General features: G+C 40.5%; 2 protein-coding genes across 10 annotated transcripts in view; one reads left to right on the forward strand and one right to left on the reverse strand.

Moving 5' to 3' along the window:
• Positions 1–17,782, forward strand: part of DOCK7 (dedicator of cytokinesis 7) — a 103,823-nt gene that overhangs the window by 32,873 nt on the left and 53,168 nt on the right. For all 9 annotated transcript variants that reach the window (XM_082053183.1, XM_082053184.1, XM_082053185.1 and 6 more), the window contains exons 11-14: positions 2,142–2,307; positions 2,958–3,100; positions 5,230–5,323; positions 6,868–7,030. In XM_082053183.1, the coding sequence (XP_081909309.1) occupies positions 2,142–2,307; positions 2,958–3,100; positions 5,230–5,323; positions 6,868–7,030 (566 nt within the window). The remainder of the gene's footprint in view (positions 1–2,141; positions 2,308–2,957; positions 3,101–5,229; positions 5,324–6,867; positions 7,031–17,782) is intronic.
• On the reverse strand, positions 9,124–17,583 carry ANGPTL3 (angiopoietin like 3; the record flags this gene model as incomplete). Its single annotated transcript, XM_082054885.1, has 7 exons — positions 9,124–9,329; positions 10,660–10,932; positions 12,758–12,853; positions 14,325–14,438; positions 15,204–15,321; positions 16,158–16,268; positions 17,086–17,583. 7 exons carry the CDS (start codon positions 17,581–17,583, stop codon positions 9,124–9,126), a joined length of 1,416 nt encoding a protein of 471 aa, XP_081911011.1.

The following is a 17,782-nucleotide window of genomic DNA, read 5'->3' on the forward strand; positions in this document are numbered from 1 at the left end:
TACTTTTTTTTTTTCGCTTTGGGACTTAACAGCCATTGATGCTGTTCTGCTGTTAAAATGATCCATTTTTAATTAAGAATCTGGTCAAATTCTAAAGGCCAAAGAAGAGTCAAAGACCCTTGAATCCTGATGCCTTATTGTGGTAGAGCTGTTGAAGCTGATCGGTTTTTGTAGCTGACGGGCGAGACGTGCGGTTACCATCGAGCTCCGTCAGCCAGTTCTCTGTCCCACAGGATCAGCCGTGTGCTTTTACCTGGGTCAAGTGAAGGCCCCCTTTGGTGCAAATTTGCAGTAAAATTTCAACTTCTCCCTTGCTTCTGCAGCTTACCTCCATCACAGAACCTCTGCCTTCCTCTGGAAGGATTGTAAAGCAGATGAAATATGTTAACATGAGATTCTCCACCAGGCCCCATTTTCAATTGCAGTGCATTTCGGGTTCTTTTTTTTCTGCTATTTTGTGCTGATTTTTCTTTTTCCTAAAATTGTAAAGAAGGGCCACACTCAACAGCAGGATGAACCTGCCCTTTTTCCATAAAGTAAGGATAATTTTAAATTTTTATACTTTAGTGTTGTTTTTTTGTTCCATTGACAACATCCCTTTAACTCCTGCCTTCAGTAGTGTGGGCATCGTCCTCCGAAGTGCAGCGGATGGCACGGACCTGCCCTGGTTTGACTGATTTTTTTTGTCTTTCCCACATGTTTCAATGCCGCCTGTCTCCTTGCTGTAGAAACCCTTTGCTCGGGACTAAAAGCAGAGGTTTCCCCACAGAGAAGAATCTTATTCCCTGCAGTTGGCAGCTGATTGCTCGTTGAAGCGGATCAGAGTTTGGGTGGGAATTGCAGGTTTGGTAGGTTGAAAAAAAAACCCAGGAATACTGTGAGGATGTGCAGAATTCAGTGGCACCTGGACTGACCTTTCCTCAGTCTTTTCCCCCATCGGCTTCTCCTTGTTTTTCTCCAATGTGACATGGCTATAGAATAGCAAATAATGGATTTTATTGTTACTTAAGCTACATATGTTATTTTACAACTCCAGCTTGTAAGATGTACAAGAGAGCTTGAAAAGGAAACCTTGCATACGTAGAACGTGAAATGGTGCTTTTGAGCCTCAGAAATGGTTCCTCATTTAATGTACAATTAACTGGGTTAAGCCAAGTGAACAGTAAAAGGTAACAGTGAGGACTGCATGAAGGGGGAAAAACAGGTGCCAGCCATTCCTGGGACCGAGAGTCTTTCCATTGTGCTTTTTTCAGAGAAACTGGGCTGTTCATTTGTTAGTTTTGATCAAACTCTAACAAAGTTTTTTCTTCCTGAAGCTCTAGTATATTTTTAGCTGAAGAAGTTCACATTTTTTGTTTATCTCTGTCTTTGTATCTCTGCACCGCAATATGAAAAATGGATAACTTTTACCTCACGTATATAGATAACAAAAGTAAAAAAACTGCGTTTCCTGTGATCAATAAGTTGACATGTGCCTAAGTGATATTTTGGAATTAGATTTGCATGGTGCTTGGGAATGAAGGTGAAAAGGTGATTTTTCAAGATCTCCTTCAGTAAGGGGCATAAATGTGTTCTGAACTAGAAGAATGTGAGCAGGAGAGGTCTTACTGTTTTTATCCAGCCCCCTGTCTGGGGACTTCTTAAAGTCCTGTAGGTAACAACCCTTCTTAAGCAAAAACGTGCTCTTTAATGTACAGAATTATGGAAAAGACCTTTGCTTTTTTTCCCTCAATAAAATAAGTACGATACTGCTTTTTTGAGGGATGTTTCCTATACAACTCCAGATGATCTGGGCACCTGCTGCATAAAATCACATTAAGAAAGACCGTTTCAGACTTGACAGAGTAAAATTCAGCTTTTTCTTGGAAGAGCAGTGGGCAGATGAGCTCACTGGGGTTTGACAGAGAATTTGGGAGCCTCAAGAGCTCCAACTCCCGAGGTGTCTGTGGCTGGTACTGCTGGCCCGATGGCAGCTTTGTGAAGTTTTACACTTGGTGATCCTCCTCTAGGAGGTGCTGTTGAGGCACAAAATCATTGCAGGTTAGACTAAGATGCCACTGTTACTTAGTGATTTTGCTAAACGAACCTTTGGTCCTGTTCCTCTGCTTTTAATCACTTGGATTGAATAATTTTCTTCACAGAATAAGGAAAAGTTGGAAAAACTGAAATGCCAGGCAGAACAGTTTTGCCAAAGACTGGGCAAGTATCGAATGCCATTTGCCTGGACGGCCATTCATTTAATGAACATCGTGAGCAGCGCCGGAAGTTTGGAAAGAGATTCCACGGAAGGTGAAGTTGGCACAGGAGGTACCGTATCTGGCGTCTGCCTGAGGGAATGCAGACAAATCCAGAGTTTACTGAAGTTTTGATTCATGCCCCATATCTTCCATCGCTCCTTTTATCACTTTTCTCCCCCTGCCCGAGGCCTTCTGATAGTTTTGGGTCATGGTTGAACTAAAACAGAAAAGTCCATGATAACAAATGGATTTATCTTTCAAGGATTTTACAAGCAAACCATCTGTTATATTATTTAAAACCAGGCTTCTAAGACTGGGAGCACGTTATAGGCTGATGAACATTTTCCAAAGGAGTGGATTAATCTTTGTGAACCACACAGCTTATCTGAAACTGCTCTTCAGCATCCCCAGAACTGCCAACTTCATCATCTTTCAGAGCAAGAGAAATACATAAATCTCCACTTATTATAATAGCAGTAAGGCAGTGGGGTGAGGTTGCTGGGAGAGGAGTAGGAGCCAGCTGTGCTTCACGGCCTCCCAGTGCCTCCCAACTGCAATTGCTTTAGCATAGCCACCTCTTATTGCATAATTTCCAAAAGCAGCAGCTACCTTCTTGTGTAGAAAATCCTGGTTGGAAAACAAGTAGGCTCTTGGACAATTGTTTTTCCTCTCTTTTTTTTTTTTTAATTTCTCCTACTTTTTATGTATTATTTCTTGAAGAACGTAAAGGATCGTGGTCAGAGAGACGGAATTCCAGTATTGTTGGGAGGCGTTCGTTAGAGAGAACCACAAGTGGGGATGAGGCTTGCAACTTGACCAGTTTTAGACCAGCTACTCTGACAGTGACAAACTTCTTCAAACAGGTATTGTATGAAGTTATCTAATTAAGGAGTCGTTCCTTGGACAGAGTGATTTGATTGTGTGAAGCCAGTTTAGACCAAAGTGATTGATTTGTGATACTTTCAATGTGTGTAACGTCTATTCCCTGATCACAGGATATCTTTGAACAGCATGCAGTGGGTTTATTATGTCATGTGCTTAATTCTGCCAGCAGTAGGTCGACAGTCTATTGGTGGATTCTTTCAATAAATTTACTATGAATAATTACATTGTGGAATTTGAAATTATTATCTGTTTATGACTCGAATGATGAAGTGTCATTGTGGTATAGTGACTTAACTATGCTAACTAATATTAATAGAACTGAGTCTCCCCAGGAGAATATCAGTTTATTTTGCTCCAGATTTTTCTAACATGCATTCAAAAAAAGTTCTGGTCAACATATTTAGAGAAACACCCATAGAAGCAAGTTCACAAAAACTGAGGATAACTTCTTCAGGTTAGTATATGCCAAAAAGTATTCCAGATATTCGTCCGAGTCTAGGAGTCGCGTAGCCTTTGTCATGATGTTCAGTTGACTCCTTTGGTTTCACTGAGTGATAAGAGAATCCCGTTGAAACATCAGCAGGCTCAGAACCAGGTTCGTCAATGTGATTTGAGGTTGGTATTGGTTCCCTGGACACATTTACATAATATATAGCATGTTGATCCAGGGATGCCTGAAAAAACAAAGCGTTTCACTTCTAGTGCTGCTTTACTGACTGGCAGCCCTTCTTAGCCAGAGCTTTGGATTTTCCTGAGAAGCAGCAGAAAATGTGATTTTAAACAGAATAAAATTTTTGGTTAAGTGTAGAAAATGGTTTCAGTTCATTAATTTTTGCTAACATTTGCTTAATGTCGTATCTGGTTCAGGAAAATTGTTATTTGAATGTCACCTTTGTGTATAAAAAGGGATTTAATAGTGAGCAACCAGATATTTTTGGATAGATTCTCAGTTATTGGGCATACAAAGATTTAGGTGCTATATATTGAAAGCTGGTTAAGCTCTCTTTTTTTTTTCTGATTGTTTTGGTTGCCTGCCACTTTCACTGTGGGTAGCCATCCAAAGTCTGCTCTTTAAATACAGTAGAGTAAATAAGGAGAAATGTCATCAAGGCCATGAAGTTATCATGGTGCAAACCATGTAAGTGGAGGGTGGCTCAAGGCTCTGGTGCTTTCATGAAACCAGTATGACCGTAACTGGGCTCTGGGAATGGCGTCTCTGGGGTCTCAGTGACACAGAGCAGCGCAGGAACTTCCTTTTACTTTTGGGCTGTTATTAAAATCCAGGTCTGTAACGTGTTCACCCAAGATACAGAAAGTAAAAAAATAAATGTTTATTTACTTTGTTGAGGTTGTTCATTTGACAACTTTGAAACAGCTCGTTTTATCATTTTGACCTTTAAAAATTGCCAAACATTGATTTAAGATTAAGTTTCTAATTCTTCTGTATCTTTTATTTTTCGTCTTCCTTTTCTCCTGTTGAGTACAATTAATTGAAAACTAGCCACCATTTTTCTCCTTCCATTGGCTTCTTTTTTTGTATTGTGATTATTACCTTTATTATCTTCTGCTTTTGCATAGTTACAGGGTGGCAGAGTCACATTTTCTATAATGTTTCCAAAATTAATGAAATTCTGAGCTACTGGAATGTGGCACAAGGAAGACTGACAACAGGTTCCCTCTACTTCCCACCATTTCTTAACACTTCTCCTGAAAAGAAAGATTATTTTAGACTCATATCAAGGAAAAGGCAGAGGAGAAGGAATGAGGGTCGCTACCTGAATGACAGATACTTTTTCAAACTATTATACTTGCTAAAATTTGGATATTTTGGGGAAATCTTTTAACAGCCATTCTCAGTTTTGAAAAAGATAATATTGATGGGGAGAGAAAAGGTTTTCAATGAGAAGTTCCAGCAGCTGTCATGATGATTAATAAGGGGAAAAGGATGGAGAAATGAACTGTAATTTAGCATGTTAATCCTAACACCTTGTTCTGGGAGGGTACATCTTGATATCAGAGGAAAAAGACTGTAGTATTAGATGGTTTATTCATTCTCTCGCAGTCCTGAAGGGTGTGTAAATAACCATTTTCTTCCCAAATCCAACAGGAGGGTGATCGCCTGAGCGATGAGGATTTGTACAAGTTCCTTGCTGACATGAGGCGGCCGTCTTCGGTGTTACGGAGACTGAGACCTATCACAGGTAGTGAACAAGATCTTTTTGGCTCACATCTTAAAATATTTGGTTAGTCCTTCCTGACTGCCACGCAGTTCTTATAAGTAAGCAGATAAAAAAACCCTAAAAAGTCATTGACAACATTCCCTGATAGACCACGAGCACTAAAGATGGCATTTTGGCAGGTTTTTCTCTGGCATGTGTGTCTGCGTAGCTCCTGTCATACTGAGAGCAGCGTCTGTGAGAAGAGGATACAAACCCCAGTGCCCTAAACCCAGCAGGGGCTGAGGAACCTCTGTTTTCCAGAGTAAAATCTCTCTCTCTAGCTAAGAGGAGATCTCTCTCCTGGCTCCCACTAGGTTAATAGGAACAGACTCCACCTCTGTTTGAGCAGGGGAAATAGAAATGCTGGCACACCAGAAGTGAAACATCTCTGGTCCCTGACCTGTGCTATTCCTGACAATATTTACTTAACCTGTTCTTAAAAAGCTCCAGCAACAGCAATCTGACCGCTTCCTCAGATCATCTCTCCCAGCACTCAGCTGTCCTTGTAGTGAGGTTAGGTATTAAGAAAACTTTGCCAAAGTATCTTGCTGTGAATTAATCTGATTATGGTCTGTCATGCCCTCAGAGCAGTGATCACAACCTTTCAAGTACTTGAATACTGTTATTAGTTCACTCTTATTCACCTCCATTTTGTAGCCTAAACAGTCTTGAGTGCTTTCCAACTCTTTTTCAAAGGTTGTGGTTGTAAAATTGCCTGTTACTCTCTGCTAGAGTTTCTTTTTCCACACTTTTCTTCAAGCACGGTGCTCTAAATGGGTGTGCTGCTCCTCCTGGGACTTCATGCCCAGTGAAGCAGAGGAATTTCTCTCCAGTGTCTTACGCATGCACTGCATCTCTTGGGATATTTGTAGCTTTCTTCTGGACACTGGTTTATTGTCACTGCTGTTACCCAGCCCTTTTCTACAGAATTGATCCATGCCTTTTTTTTTTTATTATTTGTATGTTTGGCTTCTACTTTTTGATATAAGTTCTTTGCTCTTTCTTATGTTTCACCTTAGTCATTTGATGCCATTTCTCCAACTCTTATAAATATTCACAGTCATTCCAGCCTTAGTGCCATCCATCAACAAACAGTGTGCTATCAGTGCTGCCAGCTGACTTGCTAAGGAAAATATTCAATAATCTCACTGCAGATTAGCTTTCAGCAACTCCTGATGTATCCTGGTTTGATAGGCAAGATTCCTGATGTTACTTTGAACATTGTTTTTAACAGTAGTTGGGCCTCACAGCAGCATTATGGTATTTCCGCAGCTTGTCTATGAGAACAGCATTTGGGACTTGTTAAGATGTGTCTTTTCTGTTGGTTCTTATTTGGTACCCCAGTGGCCCTAGGTATCAGTTTGATTCACTGTTATTTGTTTTTAACAATTCCACCTTGGCTGTAATTTATAATTATTTATGAAATTAACATATAGGCTATTAACTTGAAGAAACAAAGCAAGAACATGCTCTTTTGTTTATATTTAACTTCTATTTATTCTAATAAAAGCATTTCCTTCTTGCAGCTCAATTAAAGATAGACATATCCCCAGCTCCAGAGAATCCCCATTACTGTCTAACTCCGGAGCTGCTACAAGTCAAACTTTACCCAGACAGCAGAGTTCGGCCTACGAGAGAAATCCTGGAGTTTCCTGCCAGGGATGTCTACGTTCCAAATACCACCTACAGGTTAGAGTTTTGAAATACGTTTCACATTTCAAGACCTGACACTGGCAAATCTCAAAATTCCTGCCTTATCATCTGTTTCATTGCAAAACTTGCTGTATCAGTAGATCTGCTGTGCCAGAGGCACAAAAAGGATCCAGACTGACACAGCGTAAAATACACAGATGTGGAGGGACAAACACATCTGCACACAACTGGGCCGTGAACAGGAGAGAAGTTTCTCCATTTCCTAAAATTCACAGTGAAATTTAGTTGAATTATTTTCACTTTTATATAGGTTATTTTCTTTGTCCGTGTCATCATTCTGTTGCTGTTTCTGTTACTTTCTGACACTTCCAGTGACTTACTTTTTTTCTTTAAAGTGGGGGATAAAAATGAAGAAAATGTGGAATCCCTTTGCTCATATTTCTGTTTGGATTTCTTTGTTCACAGTGCTTGAAAAAAATCTTCCAAAGGTCTGAAAGATTAGAATTTTTTCTCAAGTATCTTGGAAAACAGTAGCCTTTCAGTAACTAAGCCCAGATTTATTTTCATTATGTATCACTATTAATATAAAGCTTTTTCACAGGATCTTTGAATACATTACACCTCTGAGTGGAATTGTCTTCTTCTGTTGAGTGATTTCATAAACTTACCAGATCAGTTACATCTTGTTATAAAAGTTTGATAAATATAAACCAGGTTCCGTATCTCATGTCTTTTTTCCAAAGTTCGTTTTATTTATTTATTTATTTATTTGGGGTTGGACGGGTAATTAAACATTACAATATTTATTTATTTATTTATTTATAAGGGGTTGGACAGGTAATTAAACATTACAATACACCAGTGCAAATAAGCAGCACTGTGTGATCTCTTCTTTGTGTTAAATCCATGAGGAGTAAAAGTGCTTTTGCAGTTTCTCTGTAATTAGCACATTCTGTTCACAGCTGCTTCACTCTGGCAAATTACAACTTAAAACCATTTTCTATATGGTCGCAAACATTGAGATAAAAAATCCGTACTGTACAAGGATCAGGTAAAATATACAAGTCAATATGACTCAATTTAACTGCAGAATTGGGGGCAGCATGTCTGTAGTCTGTCTGCATTACAGCATTCTGCAGCTGAAGTTGAACACATGTGAATGTGTTTTCGGGAGTGGGATCAACACTGGACAAACGCGATCAGGGCAGTTGTGCCTATAGGATTTGTTGGTTGGTACCATTGACTCCACTGGAGTTACCTCTCCCAGGCAACTGTTCTCTGTTTGAAAGTTGTTTTGTCAGCTACTCACTTGGTCTTTCATTTAATTTCTTAGGTGTACTAAAAGGTCGCAAAGGGATGGCTCTGAATCTATTTCAAATGAGAAGAAAAGATCTTTCATGTATTTCAGTAAGCTTTGACGCTTAGCTCTTAACTTTCAGTAAGAAGGTATAGTTCTTAAGTTATTCTTCAAAGCATGATGTCTAAAAGATCAGGTCTGTGCTGTGGCTTACTTGACATGCCTGTACACATCTATAGCTGCGCAAGTACAGGGATTCAGCAAAGATCATCCTGAGTTGCACTGCTGAAAATCTGTCTGGTAATACACAAAACCGTGAAGGGGGGAATTACCCATCTTTCCTTTGTTCTGAGAAACATTCCACAACAGTACCATGAACCAAATATCAAATCAGTTACTTTACAAAACAAAATTTCTTTTTTTTTTTTTTCCCCTGTAGATTAATGCTTAAATGTCTTCTGTAGCATTTTATCAGCCCTTTGTTTACCGAAACACTTTCTGTGGTCCCTGCTGTACAACCCAGAAACAAATGGAACAGCCTGAAAACCCATTTCCCCAAGCAGTGCTGTCTAGTGCGTTAACGTGCAACTGGTTCCTGGGCATTAGAGTTTCATCCTGGGGAGGTAAAAGCTCCACATAAGTTACAGCACATTGGGCTTTGGGCTATGGTGAATGAGAATACTCACCAAACATACTCTGAGACCATCGCAAATGCCTCAGGGTTTATGTGTTGGAGAATACACCATACAGCGTATGGATTTAAACATGCATCTGTTATTAAACATCACATGAACTTATTTGATGTAGTGATGTTCAGTGTACATGTTCTGAATTAAAATCCATCAGGTTGAGTGATCCAGTCAAAACTTTTCAGATCTGTTGGGTGTATCATCATTTTGGTTGACTTGAGCAAGTAATATCTTCCTTTCTTAGGCTTCCAGTATAAACCTTTTCTTCTGTCTAGTCTTCCTTTTGACCTCGGCGTGACATATTTTCCATTAAGATTTGTTTCCTCACATTCACTGTGCCACCACCCTCCTGAGGAAAAATATTGTAAAATCAGTGACTGTCAGTTGTACCCCGACATACTGTGCTGTTTCTGGGTAGACAGCTCCCATTTGCAACATAAATCTTCTTCAGATCAATCCCATCAAAAGTGACAAGTAGCCGGTATACCCAAATGAAATGGTGCTCGTACATGTACCCACTTACACTTGCAGGCTGAGGGCCACTAGACAGAAGTTGTGCTCACTGTTATTGGCTGCTTCACATAGAAGAAGTGGTGCATAGAAAACTGCAGACGCAAATGCAGCCACTGAATTGGGACACTTAAGAAGTTGGCTCCACACTTCTGTGCTGTCTGTGACCCTCCACAACTGACTTTCTGATTTGCTGATATTTTTTGCAGGTACAAGTAGTTATATCTCTGCATGTGTAGAAGGCTGAAGAGCCTTTAGTAAACAAATTTTCTTTTTTATTGTCTGGTGTCCTTAAGCATAAGCTTAAATTGTAAGCCCAGTTCTGCTTGCAAAGGACTGGCAGTGACTCTGTGCTGGAACTGAAAGTTTAGCACTTTGGAAGTAATTGGCCTGCTTTATGGTCACTGGAGCTGAGTAACACTCTCAGTTTTGTTTGAGACATTAGCAATTTTCAAGCCTAGAATGATGTACAAAGCTTTCGTTGCATGAAGCAGGTGTGCAGAGGGCAATTCTGTAGCCTGTGGTTTAATCATTAATTACTTTTTCTGTTGTTTGCTTTTTGCTATAAGCTGGCAAAACATAAAAGCTTCATAAAATCAGAGAATCAGGAATCCTTTAACCAAATTATCTGTGAGTAGAAATATGTCTTCAGCTTCCCATCTTGCTCTTTTGAGAGCGATTACAGCATGTATACTTAACAAACAGCTAGAATCTGCTTTCGAATGGAAACTCACTTTTGGTTTGTAGTCAAAATGGAGTTAAAGAGTCAGTTTGTCTTCTCTTTTTTTGCAAGGAGAGGTTAAACAGTCCGACCTGCCACGCTGGAGCGGGCATTAGAGAAAGAACTGTCCTTTCCTTCATAGCTCAGAATCTCATCCTGGCCTTTTATTTCAACCTACACTGCTAGTTCAGTTTCTGATGTTGGTCATTTACACAGCCACACTGTGCTTTAGTTTTACCTATCTATAAAATAGAAAGATGATGCCTCGTTGTAGGACCCCGTTATCTGCCAACAAAAAACATCTTCTGCCCTTTCCTGCAAAGAGAAAGATGCTCCTACCCCCTCTTCTCTGTACCTAACACCAGGCTTATATCAGTAAGTACCCTCCGACGTATCCTGCCATCCTTCATGTAACAAAGAAGCCCCTGTGTTAATACACCCGGCATACCCAAGTAGTTTTCTGGACAGTTGAAGTCGTTTATTGTGTCCAGGTCCCGGTCTGCAGTGGAGAAGCGCAGTTCCGTCTGCTCCGGCAGCGCGTTCGGGATGCTCCCGGAGATCCGGGAAAGCTGGAGGGTGTAGTTTGTTTCCAGGCCTCCCAAGCTGAATGCGTACTCGATGAAACGTTTATTATCCTTCCAGTCCTGCAGCTCAATCCGTAAGATATAGTCCCCTTGTTTAGTGATGGAATAGGTCTTATTCAGGCCCAGCCAGAATTCCTCTGCAAAGTCATAGGAAATAGATGTTTTTAACATGAAACTGGGCATAAGCACACTTAACCATGTTTTTCAGATATCTAACCCATACCTCAGGTAGCTCACTCGCCTTTGAAGTATCAATCTTTGAAAATACATGTTCAAATAAGCCGCACAGTATCAGTATCAAGAGGTGTCAGAGGTGAGGATTAGGGGACAGAAATCACCAGGCAGAGAGTTTGGTGGGGAAGGGGTTATGTGATAAACTTTCCCTGAAACCCTATATCGCTCATGCTGCTGTTGAATTTGTTTTTACAGATAAGCTGCGGGTAGTATGTGTGAAAATATAGTATTTAGAAGGGTTTATTCATTGCTTTAATTAAATCAATAATATGAGTCTTGGGGACTGCTGATCTTTTCAGAGGTCTCCTGCTACATTCTTTTTGTTTACCTCTTCTTAATTGCACACTGGTGATCAATAAAAGCAAGAGATATAAATGAACTGGAGCTTCTCTCTTAACTTTCCCACCTCTTGTGAAACTTTGAGAGGGAGCTCAAGACATTTAAAACATGCATAATTGGAACTGTGTGACAAATGAAGCAAATGACATACATAAAACCTAATTGCAATTGTTACATGTTTTAAGGAAAGAGCTGCAGAACTCAGCTGAGGTTTCGATACCCTTGTGTACAAAGTGAATTTAACTTGAGGATTTTTCTTTTCCTGGAATTCTTGATAAGTAGTTTAATTGTTTCATAAATTATATTCATTAAGTAGCTTATTATCAGTGCTGCTGGTGTCAGTGCACAATGTGTAATTGCCACATGTGGAAATAGTATAGCTGAATGCGGGTGCCGTGCATGCAGGTGGCATTTAAAGCAATAGAAAAGATGGTTGAGTAAAATACTCCCACAGCTTACAGGTAAGAAGCCTGTTGTATTTTATCACCTTAGAATATGTAGCACAGAAGTGAGTAGGATGTAGCTGAGAGCAATGCCATCCTCTGCAAAATCTTTCTGATTTGGGAAAGATGTGGATTCACGTTGGTGTAGTATATGGGAATTGGAGATGAATTAAGACACAGCTGTAGCATTCAATATGATCAAACTATATAGGTGAAAGTCAACTTCAGTCATGAGCTACTGTCCCAAAATTCAGGAAGGGCTGAGATATAGCAGCTCTTTATGTAGAAGAGGTGGAAGTAAGTCAATATTGCTGCATACATTGGTGAGGTTTTCATCACTGCTATGCCTAGAAAGTCAAAGTATTTTCTAAACAGAAGTAGAGTCATCTCATTGCACAAGAAGTATAGGAAAGATATTCTGGATGGGGAAGCTATTGGGCAGCTCTTGGTGCTACAGGTTCTTTGGAGTTGATGATTAACAGGGGAACGTGGGTGTTTCCTCAGCCTGTCCAGCCATGGAGGGGATTTGCCTCGTGCAGGGAAGCCAGAGGTGTTTGTGCAGGGGGCACATGCAGCCTGGGGGGGCTCTCGTGCTTGGAAAAATAGGTGGGGATTGCAGAAATTTTGAGAGAAAGTAGTGACAGCAACTTGGTGAGGTTTTGCATTTGTGTATATTTTAAAGGCTTTGCGTGGTGCTTTTATAAATAGTAAAAGCTCAGTACCTAAAATAGCATTTAAAGCATTCTGGCCTTGATTCAGCAAAAGTTTCTAAAACTGTATTTGCACATGTCTCTTTGAAAATTTTGCTGAGTTATGTCTTCTGGTAAGCACTGTCAGATCTGTTCGCAGGTTTTCTCTGCTCTCATGTGAACACCTTTCAGTAAGAAGATTCAGCTTCTCAAATCAACTGATACAAAGAAAAGACACACAAAAAAGGCGTTTTTACCATTGAGGTCACCAAAACCATTGGCATAGGCGTCCCAGGTTTGGTTGAAATCTAGTGATCCATCCACCCTGTTCTGGATTACAGTCCAGGAACTGCCTGTGAATGCGAAGGGGAAATAAGTCACAAGCCTGGGTTAAGTGTTCAGCTCGTTAGAGAGAAGATGGGAACTAACTGAGACCATCAGGTGCTGACCTACAGATTGCACTGCTGTGGCTGCCTGTCTGCAAATTCACAGTGAAGAAAATGAGTTTGCACTGAACGTGGCTCCATATGAATCCCACTTATTCTTCATTTTGCAGCAGACCTGAGTGTACATGTATATATATACAGAGAGAGAGAGATATACATACAGAGGACAGATGCCCAGATTGTCATGGCCTTGGCCTTATTAACCATCCATGAATGTACTCTTGGGTGCCATAATTTTGAGGTAGAATGAGTTAGCCTAAATCTTCATGAAAGAAATTTAAGTGGGCCCAGCTGAACAGAAGGTGGGGCTGTTTGAGTGTCCTCTGCCACATCACAGCAACTTGGCTTACTGGACTCATTTTGTTAAGCTGCCTTAACTGGGTTTTGTTAGTTTATGAGGGCTGAGAAACACAAATGTAGAAAAAATGATAAAAAAGGGATATGAAATGTTCTGGGCATTTGATCAGATTGTCAGATTCTCTCTGCTGATAGCGCTTGACTGCTGGGAGCGCAACTCCACAGAAGATGTGAAGCGTTGAAGGCCATGTCCACACCAGGGCTGCAGGACGGTCTTTCTCCTGACCAGGTCATGACACCCTCCTTTCAACAAATGTAAGCAAAGGAGCTTTTTGCACAGGGCAGCCCTATGCCGCTGTGTTTACACATCCAAACAAGTGACACGGCCCTGCCACGGCTGCACCAGCCATTTGGCAAAGGGACTGTGAGGGTCATGAGGCAGGACATGCGCAGGGCAGCACCGCAGGATGCTGCAGTGCAGGGTGAAAAACACAGGGAATGGTGAAGTGGCCAAACGATGTGGGATCTCTGGGTAGTGGCATAAAGGATCAGACAAATGGGTTTCTTACAAAGGTAGAGCTTGGGCATTCTGGTCCATGACAACTCTGGGTCTATATGATCCATACGTAGCTACAGACTCACCCAACCATGATACAGGACTCCCTTCTTTGGGTTAGGTATATTTAAGTCTCAAGCAATAACCCTTGTTAATGAAACAAAATTTTACTAAGGTATTTACTATTTAATGTTTGCTTTTATTTGGAAAACCTATTAATGGTTGCAATAAAATGGCATTTATAATTGCCATTTTCATTATCTATAGCTAAAGAGGCTTGTTTTTTTTTTTAATATACATAATTTCTGTCACATGATTGAAAGTTCTTTCCTCAGTGTAAACAAGAGGTGAGTAATGAGTTAGGAGACTTTAGGATATGGGAAACCTGAGTTCAGAATACAGACAGACCAATAAGTCAAGAGGATGCATAAATCATGGTAAGATTTTGTGCGCTTTGGGATGAGTTTTTCAGCTTATAGGAGCTACTTAGGTGAAAATTAGACTGTTGCTAGCACGGTGTCTTACCGAATTTCATTTCACAGTAGACATCGAAAGCTTCCGAGCCGTTTGGCTTAATAGTGTAAATGCCACTGAGCCGCATGCCGCTGTTATAAAGAGCAGTGCAGTCAGGAGCAGCACCTGGGAAAGCAAACAGCAGACCCTTACAAATCCTGCTTTGGATGGGTTAAGTTTTAACCCAGCTTTGTAACTTGGGATAGAGCCAAAGCAAAAACTAGAACAATCTTTTTGGTAATTTTATTTTACAATAAATGTTAGGAAATGGACAGACTGCTTTAGACTTGGTAGCGCAGCTGCCAAGTTGTACGTCAGTTGGACTGCCTATATTTTTTTAAGTTTGGCACGGTTTCAATTTAGATAATTTCTGAAAGTTTTTAAGGCCTGAGACTGGACTCTGGCAAATGGACTTGTGAAGCCCTTGTGAAGCCCTTGTGAAGTTCCTAATAAATACTGTTCCCATTGCTGCAGGTCAAAAAGGCCTCTCAACGTTCAAGAAAATTCTTCAAAATCTTAGAATTGTCCAGCATGAAGTAAATTAGTTCTCTGTTCATACTCTCCAGGACTGGCATCGGCGATGCCAGAAGTGTTGGTAAAAGGATGGTCACAGCACGTGTTTGTTTACAGGGGTGAATGGAGGCTGGAGGTTGAGGACAGGATTGTTGGATGTTCTCCTGTATATCACCCCAGAGACAAGTACATGTATCATGGGTCTAAGTAGATGATGGCATTTTTTTGCAAAGCAGGAATTCCAGCTCCTTCCCACAGTGCTGCATATACAATAAGCGTTTTTTGCTTTTAGTCTTTGACCGTTAAACACAAAGCTGTCACAAAGAACACTGCGAATGCCATGTTTTGTGTAGTCATGTCTAGGAGAGAAGGTCTCACCTTCAGTTTTGTGTGTCACAACCGTGGCGTTGCGCACAGAGGAGGGAACGGCCTCTGGTTCCGTTTGTTCCCCCGTGAAGGAGTTCTCTGCGAGTTCCTGCAGCTCTATGTGGTTCAGCTAAAAGAACCGTAATTACAGATTGTTAATTTCCCAAGGCTCTGAAATCTCTGAAGTGATGAGATTCATACAGCAAGCTGAACAATGTCATACAGAGAATATTTTTTCTTGTGAATGTAATCCTTTAGAATACCCAATTTACAATGTAAAAATAACTTTAGAACCACACTGGTGGGTTTCAGGTGCATGAATGTCGGCTGTGCCACTGCTCAAACAGGGCAGGATTAATGAGGTGAGTAAATGACCCGTCCTCACCTTAATGGGCAAACAGATTTAACTCATTTCCTCGGGTGGCATCACTTAGATAAATAATACCAACATCTAAAGAGCACAAAACCACCAATTCCTTCAGTGAAATGCATTTTCCTTTTATAGCCTTCCCTTAGGAATAAATTAAATATGAGCATGTCAGTTGCGCTCAGTGTTACAGTGACACATGTTGAACTGCAGAATGTGGTTCCCTATTGGAGCGAATATCAGAAAAGAAGAAAGAGGTAGAATGTAATGATACTTAGAAGACCAATGGAAGGACAACAATATGGTAGATAATAAGAGAAAAAAAGTTAGCAGCCAGAAAATACAGCAGCCTGGTGTTGATAGTGTTTCAAAGCTCTGTTCTTGGTCAGCGTGTGCCCTGGCCATAGCCCTCTGCCTGGCAACATAGCAGTCTCTCACCTAAAATGTACATATTTGCGGTCAAAATTGTTTATACCCGCCTCTGCACCCCCAAACTGTGAACAAGAGGGATGGCTGACCCAAATGAACGGGCCATTGGCTCCTTCAGTGTTAGGAGAGATGACAAATTTTGAAAAGAGCAATAGAGATGGTTCCTGTACCTTGTCCTCCAGCTCCATTATTTGATCGTGCTGTCTGTCAAGTTGCACATGCTGGTCCTCCACGATTTTGAGAAGTTGCTTGATGTGGTTGTCCTGCTGCTCCACGAAAGCCTGAGGGCAGGGAGGAAGGGGAGATGTGGTTAGAAGCAGTGAAAGACCTTCACAACCTTTTGCTGTTGTTATTTTCCTTCCATTTGCATGTCCAGAACAATTGCATTCTGTGAAGCTGACCCTTGATTCAAACTAAATATATGCCACCAGTCGAAAAAGGGAATGATTCCCCGCATTTAGGTTATTAACTTGGGATTTGGGACATCTGGATTCATCTTTCTGTATTGAAACGAATATCCAGTATTTTCTCACACGAATTGCTTAACCTTATGCTTCTGCAAAATACAGTTAATCCTTCTTTTTCCATAGGAAACTTTCTACCCACTGAAATACATGTATGGACATAAAATCTATTAACAATTGCGAGGTTCTTTGGTCCTGGAGGTCATGTGGATCCTATGGATGTCCCTCTTTTAAGGTCTAAGACAGTTCCTAGGGCGTTGATTTGTAATGAGCTGGTAACATACAAATCTATGGGCCTGGTAATCACATCACTTCCCTGATGGCAGTTTTTTAATCATTATTATTACAGTGTTTCTTAAAGCTAATTTGCAAACAAATACTTGAAAAGATAGAGCCTTATAATTTCATGATTTTGTCACTGATTTTACTGGGAAATTTTACCACAAAATAAGCAGTATGTTAGATTAAGACATTAATTCTTTTATGATTATTGCAGTGAGTTATTGCTCAACATATACAGTAGTATTACAGTGAAGATGCAGGGAAAACATGAGCTTCTATTACTTAACTACCAATAACAGCATTACAGTTTACTTTGGCTTTGTGTGTCAGGGGCTTTCACAACTCTACTTACTTTGAGTGAAGAAATTTCTTCTGTTTCTTGCACTGAAGGATGGATAATGGCCAGTTTTGTGACTTTGTCTTCCAGTCCCCATACTTGCTCTTGCAGCTGGATTTTGTTTTGTATGAGGTCTTCAATCTTCAAATTCATCTCCTGCGAGAGATTCTTCATCTCTTCGTTGTTGATTTGCAGTCTGGCTGTAGTTTGTTTGAGCTGTTCTTCTTCTTCTTTGATTTCACTGGTTTGCAGTGAGAGCTCATAAAAGGACCTATCAAAAATGTAAAGTTTTTGAAAGATGTCGTTCATCTGCCCCTTTGTCTTGTGGACAAAGTCTTTAAGACCATGCCCAAGCTGGAGGAGTCCGTTGGCCAAGATTCGTACATCATCTAACATGGCAAATCTCGACTTTGTCTCGGGAGAAGCAGCAGAATCTAAGGAGGAATAATCCTTCTCAGCTCTGGCTGAAAGAGCAAGTGGGGCAATGAACAGAAGGACTAGAATGATTTTCATGTTTTCTGCTCCTTATACTCTTTGTTCAGGATGCAGAGAGTTTTCCTACTAACAGTTTTTGCTGTGTGGCTGTTCTGACTTGAAGAATTTGATCTATTTATACTCCTCTTCATTTTAGAAGAGGCAGACCAACGAGTTGATCATTAAACTGTGTGTATTTGAACGAATGTAACCCCTCTTGAATGTAGGTTGATATCTG

The sequence above is a fragment of the Streptopelia decaocto genome, assembly GCF_964273445.1.
Source record: "Streptopelia decaocto genome assembly, chromosome: 5".
Classification (NCBI taxonomy): Eukaryota; Metazoa; Chordata; class Aves; order Columbiformes; family Columbidae; genus Streptopelia; species Streptopelia decaocto.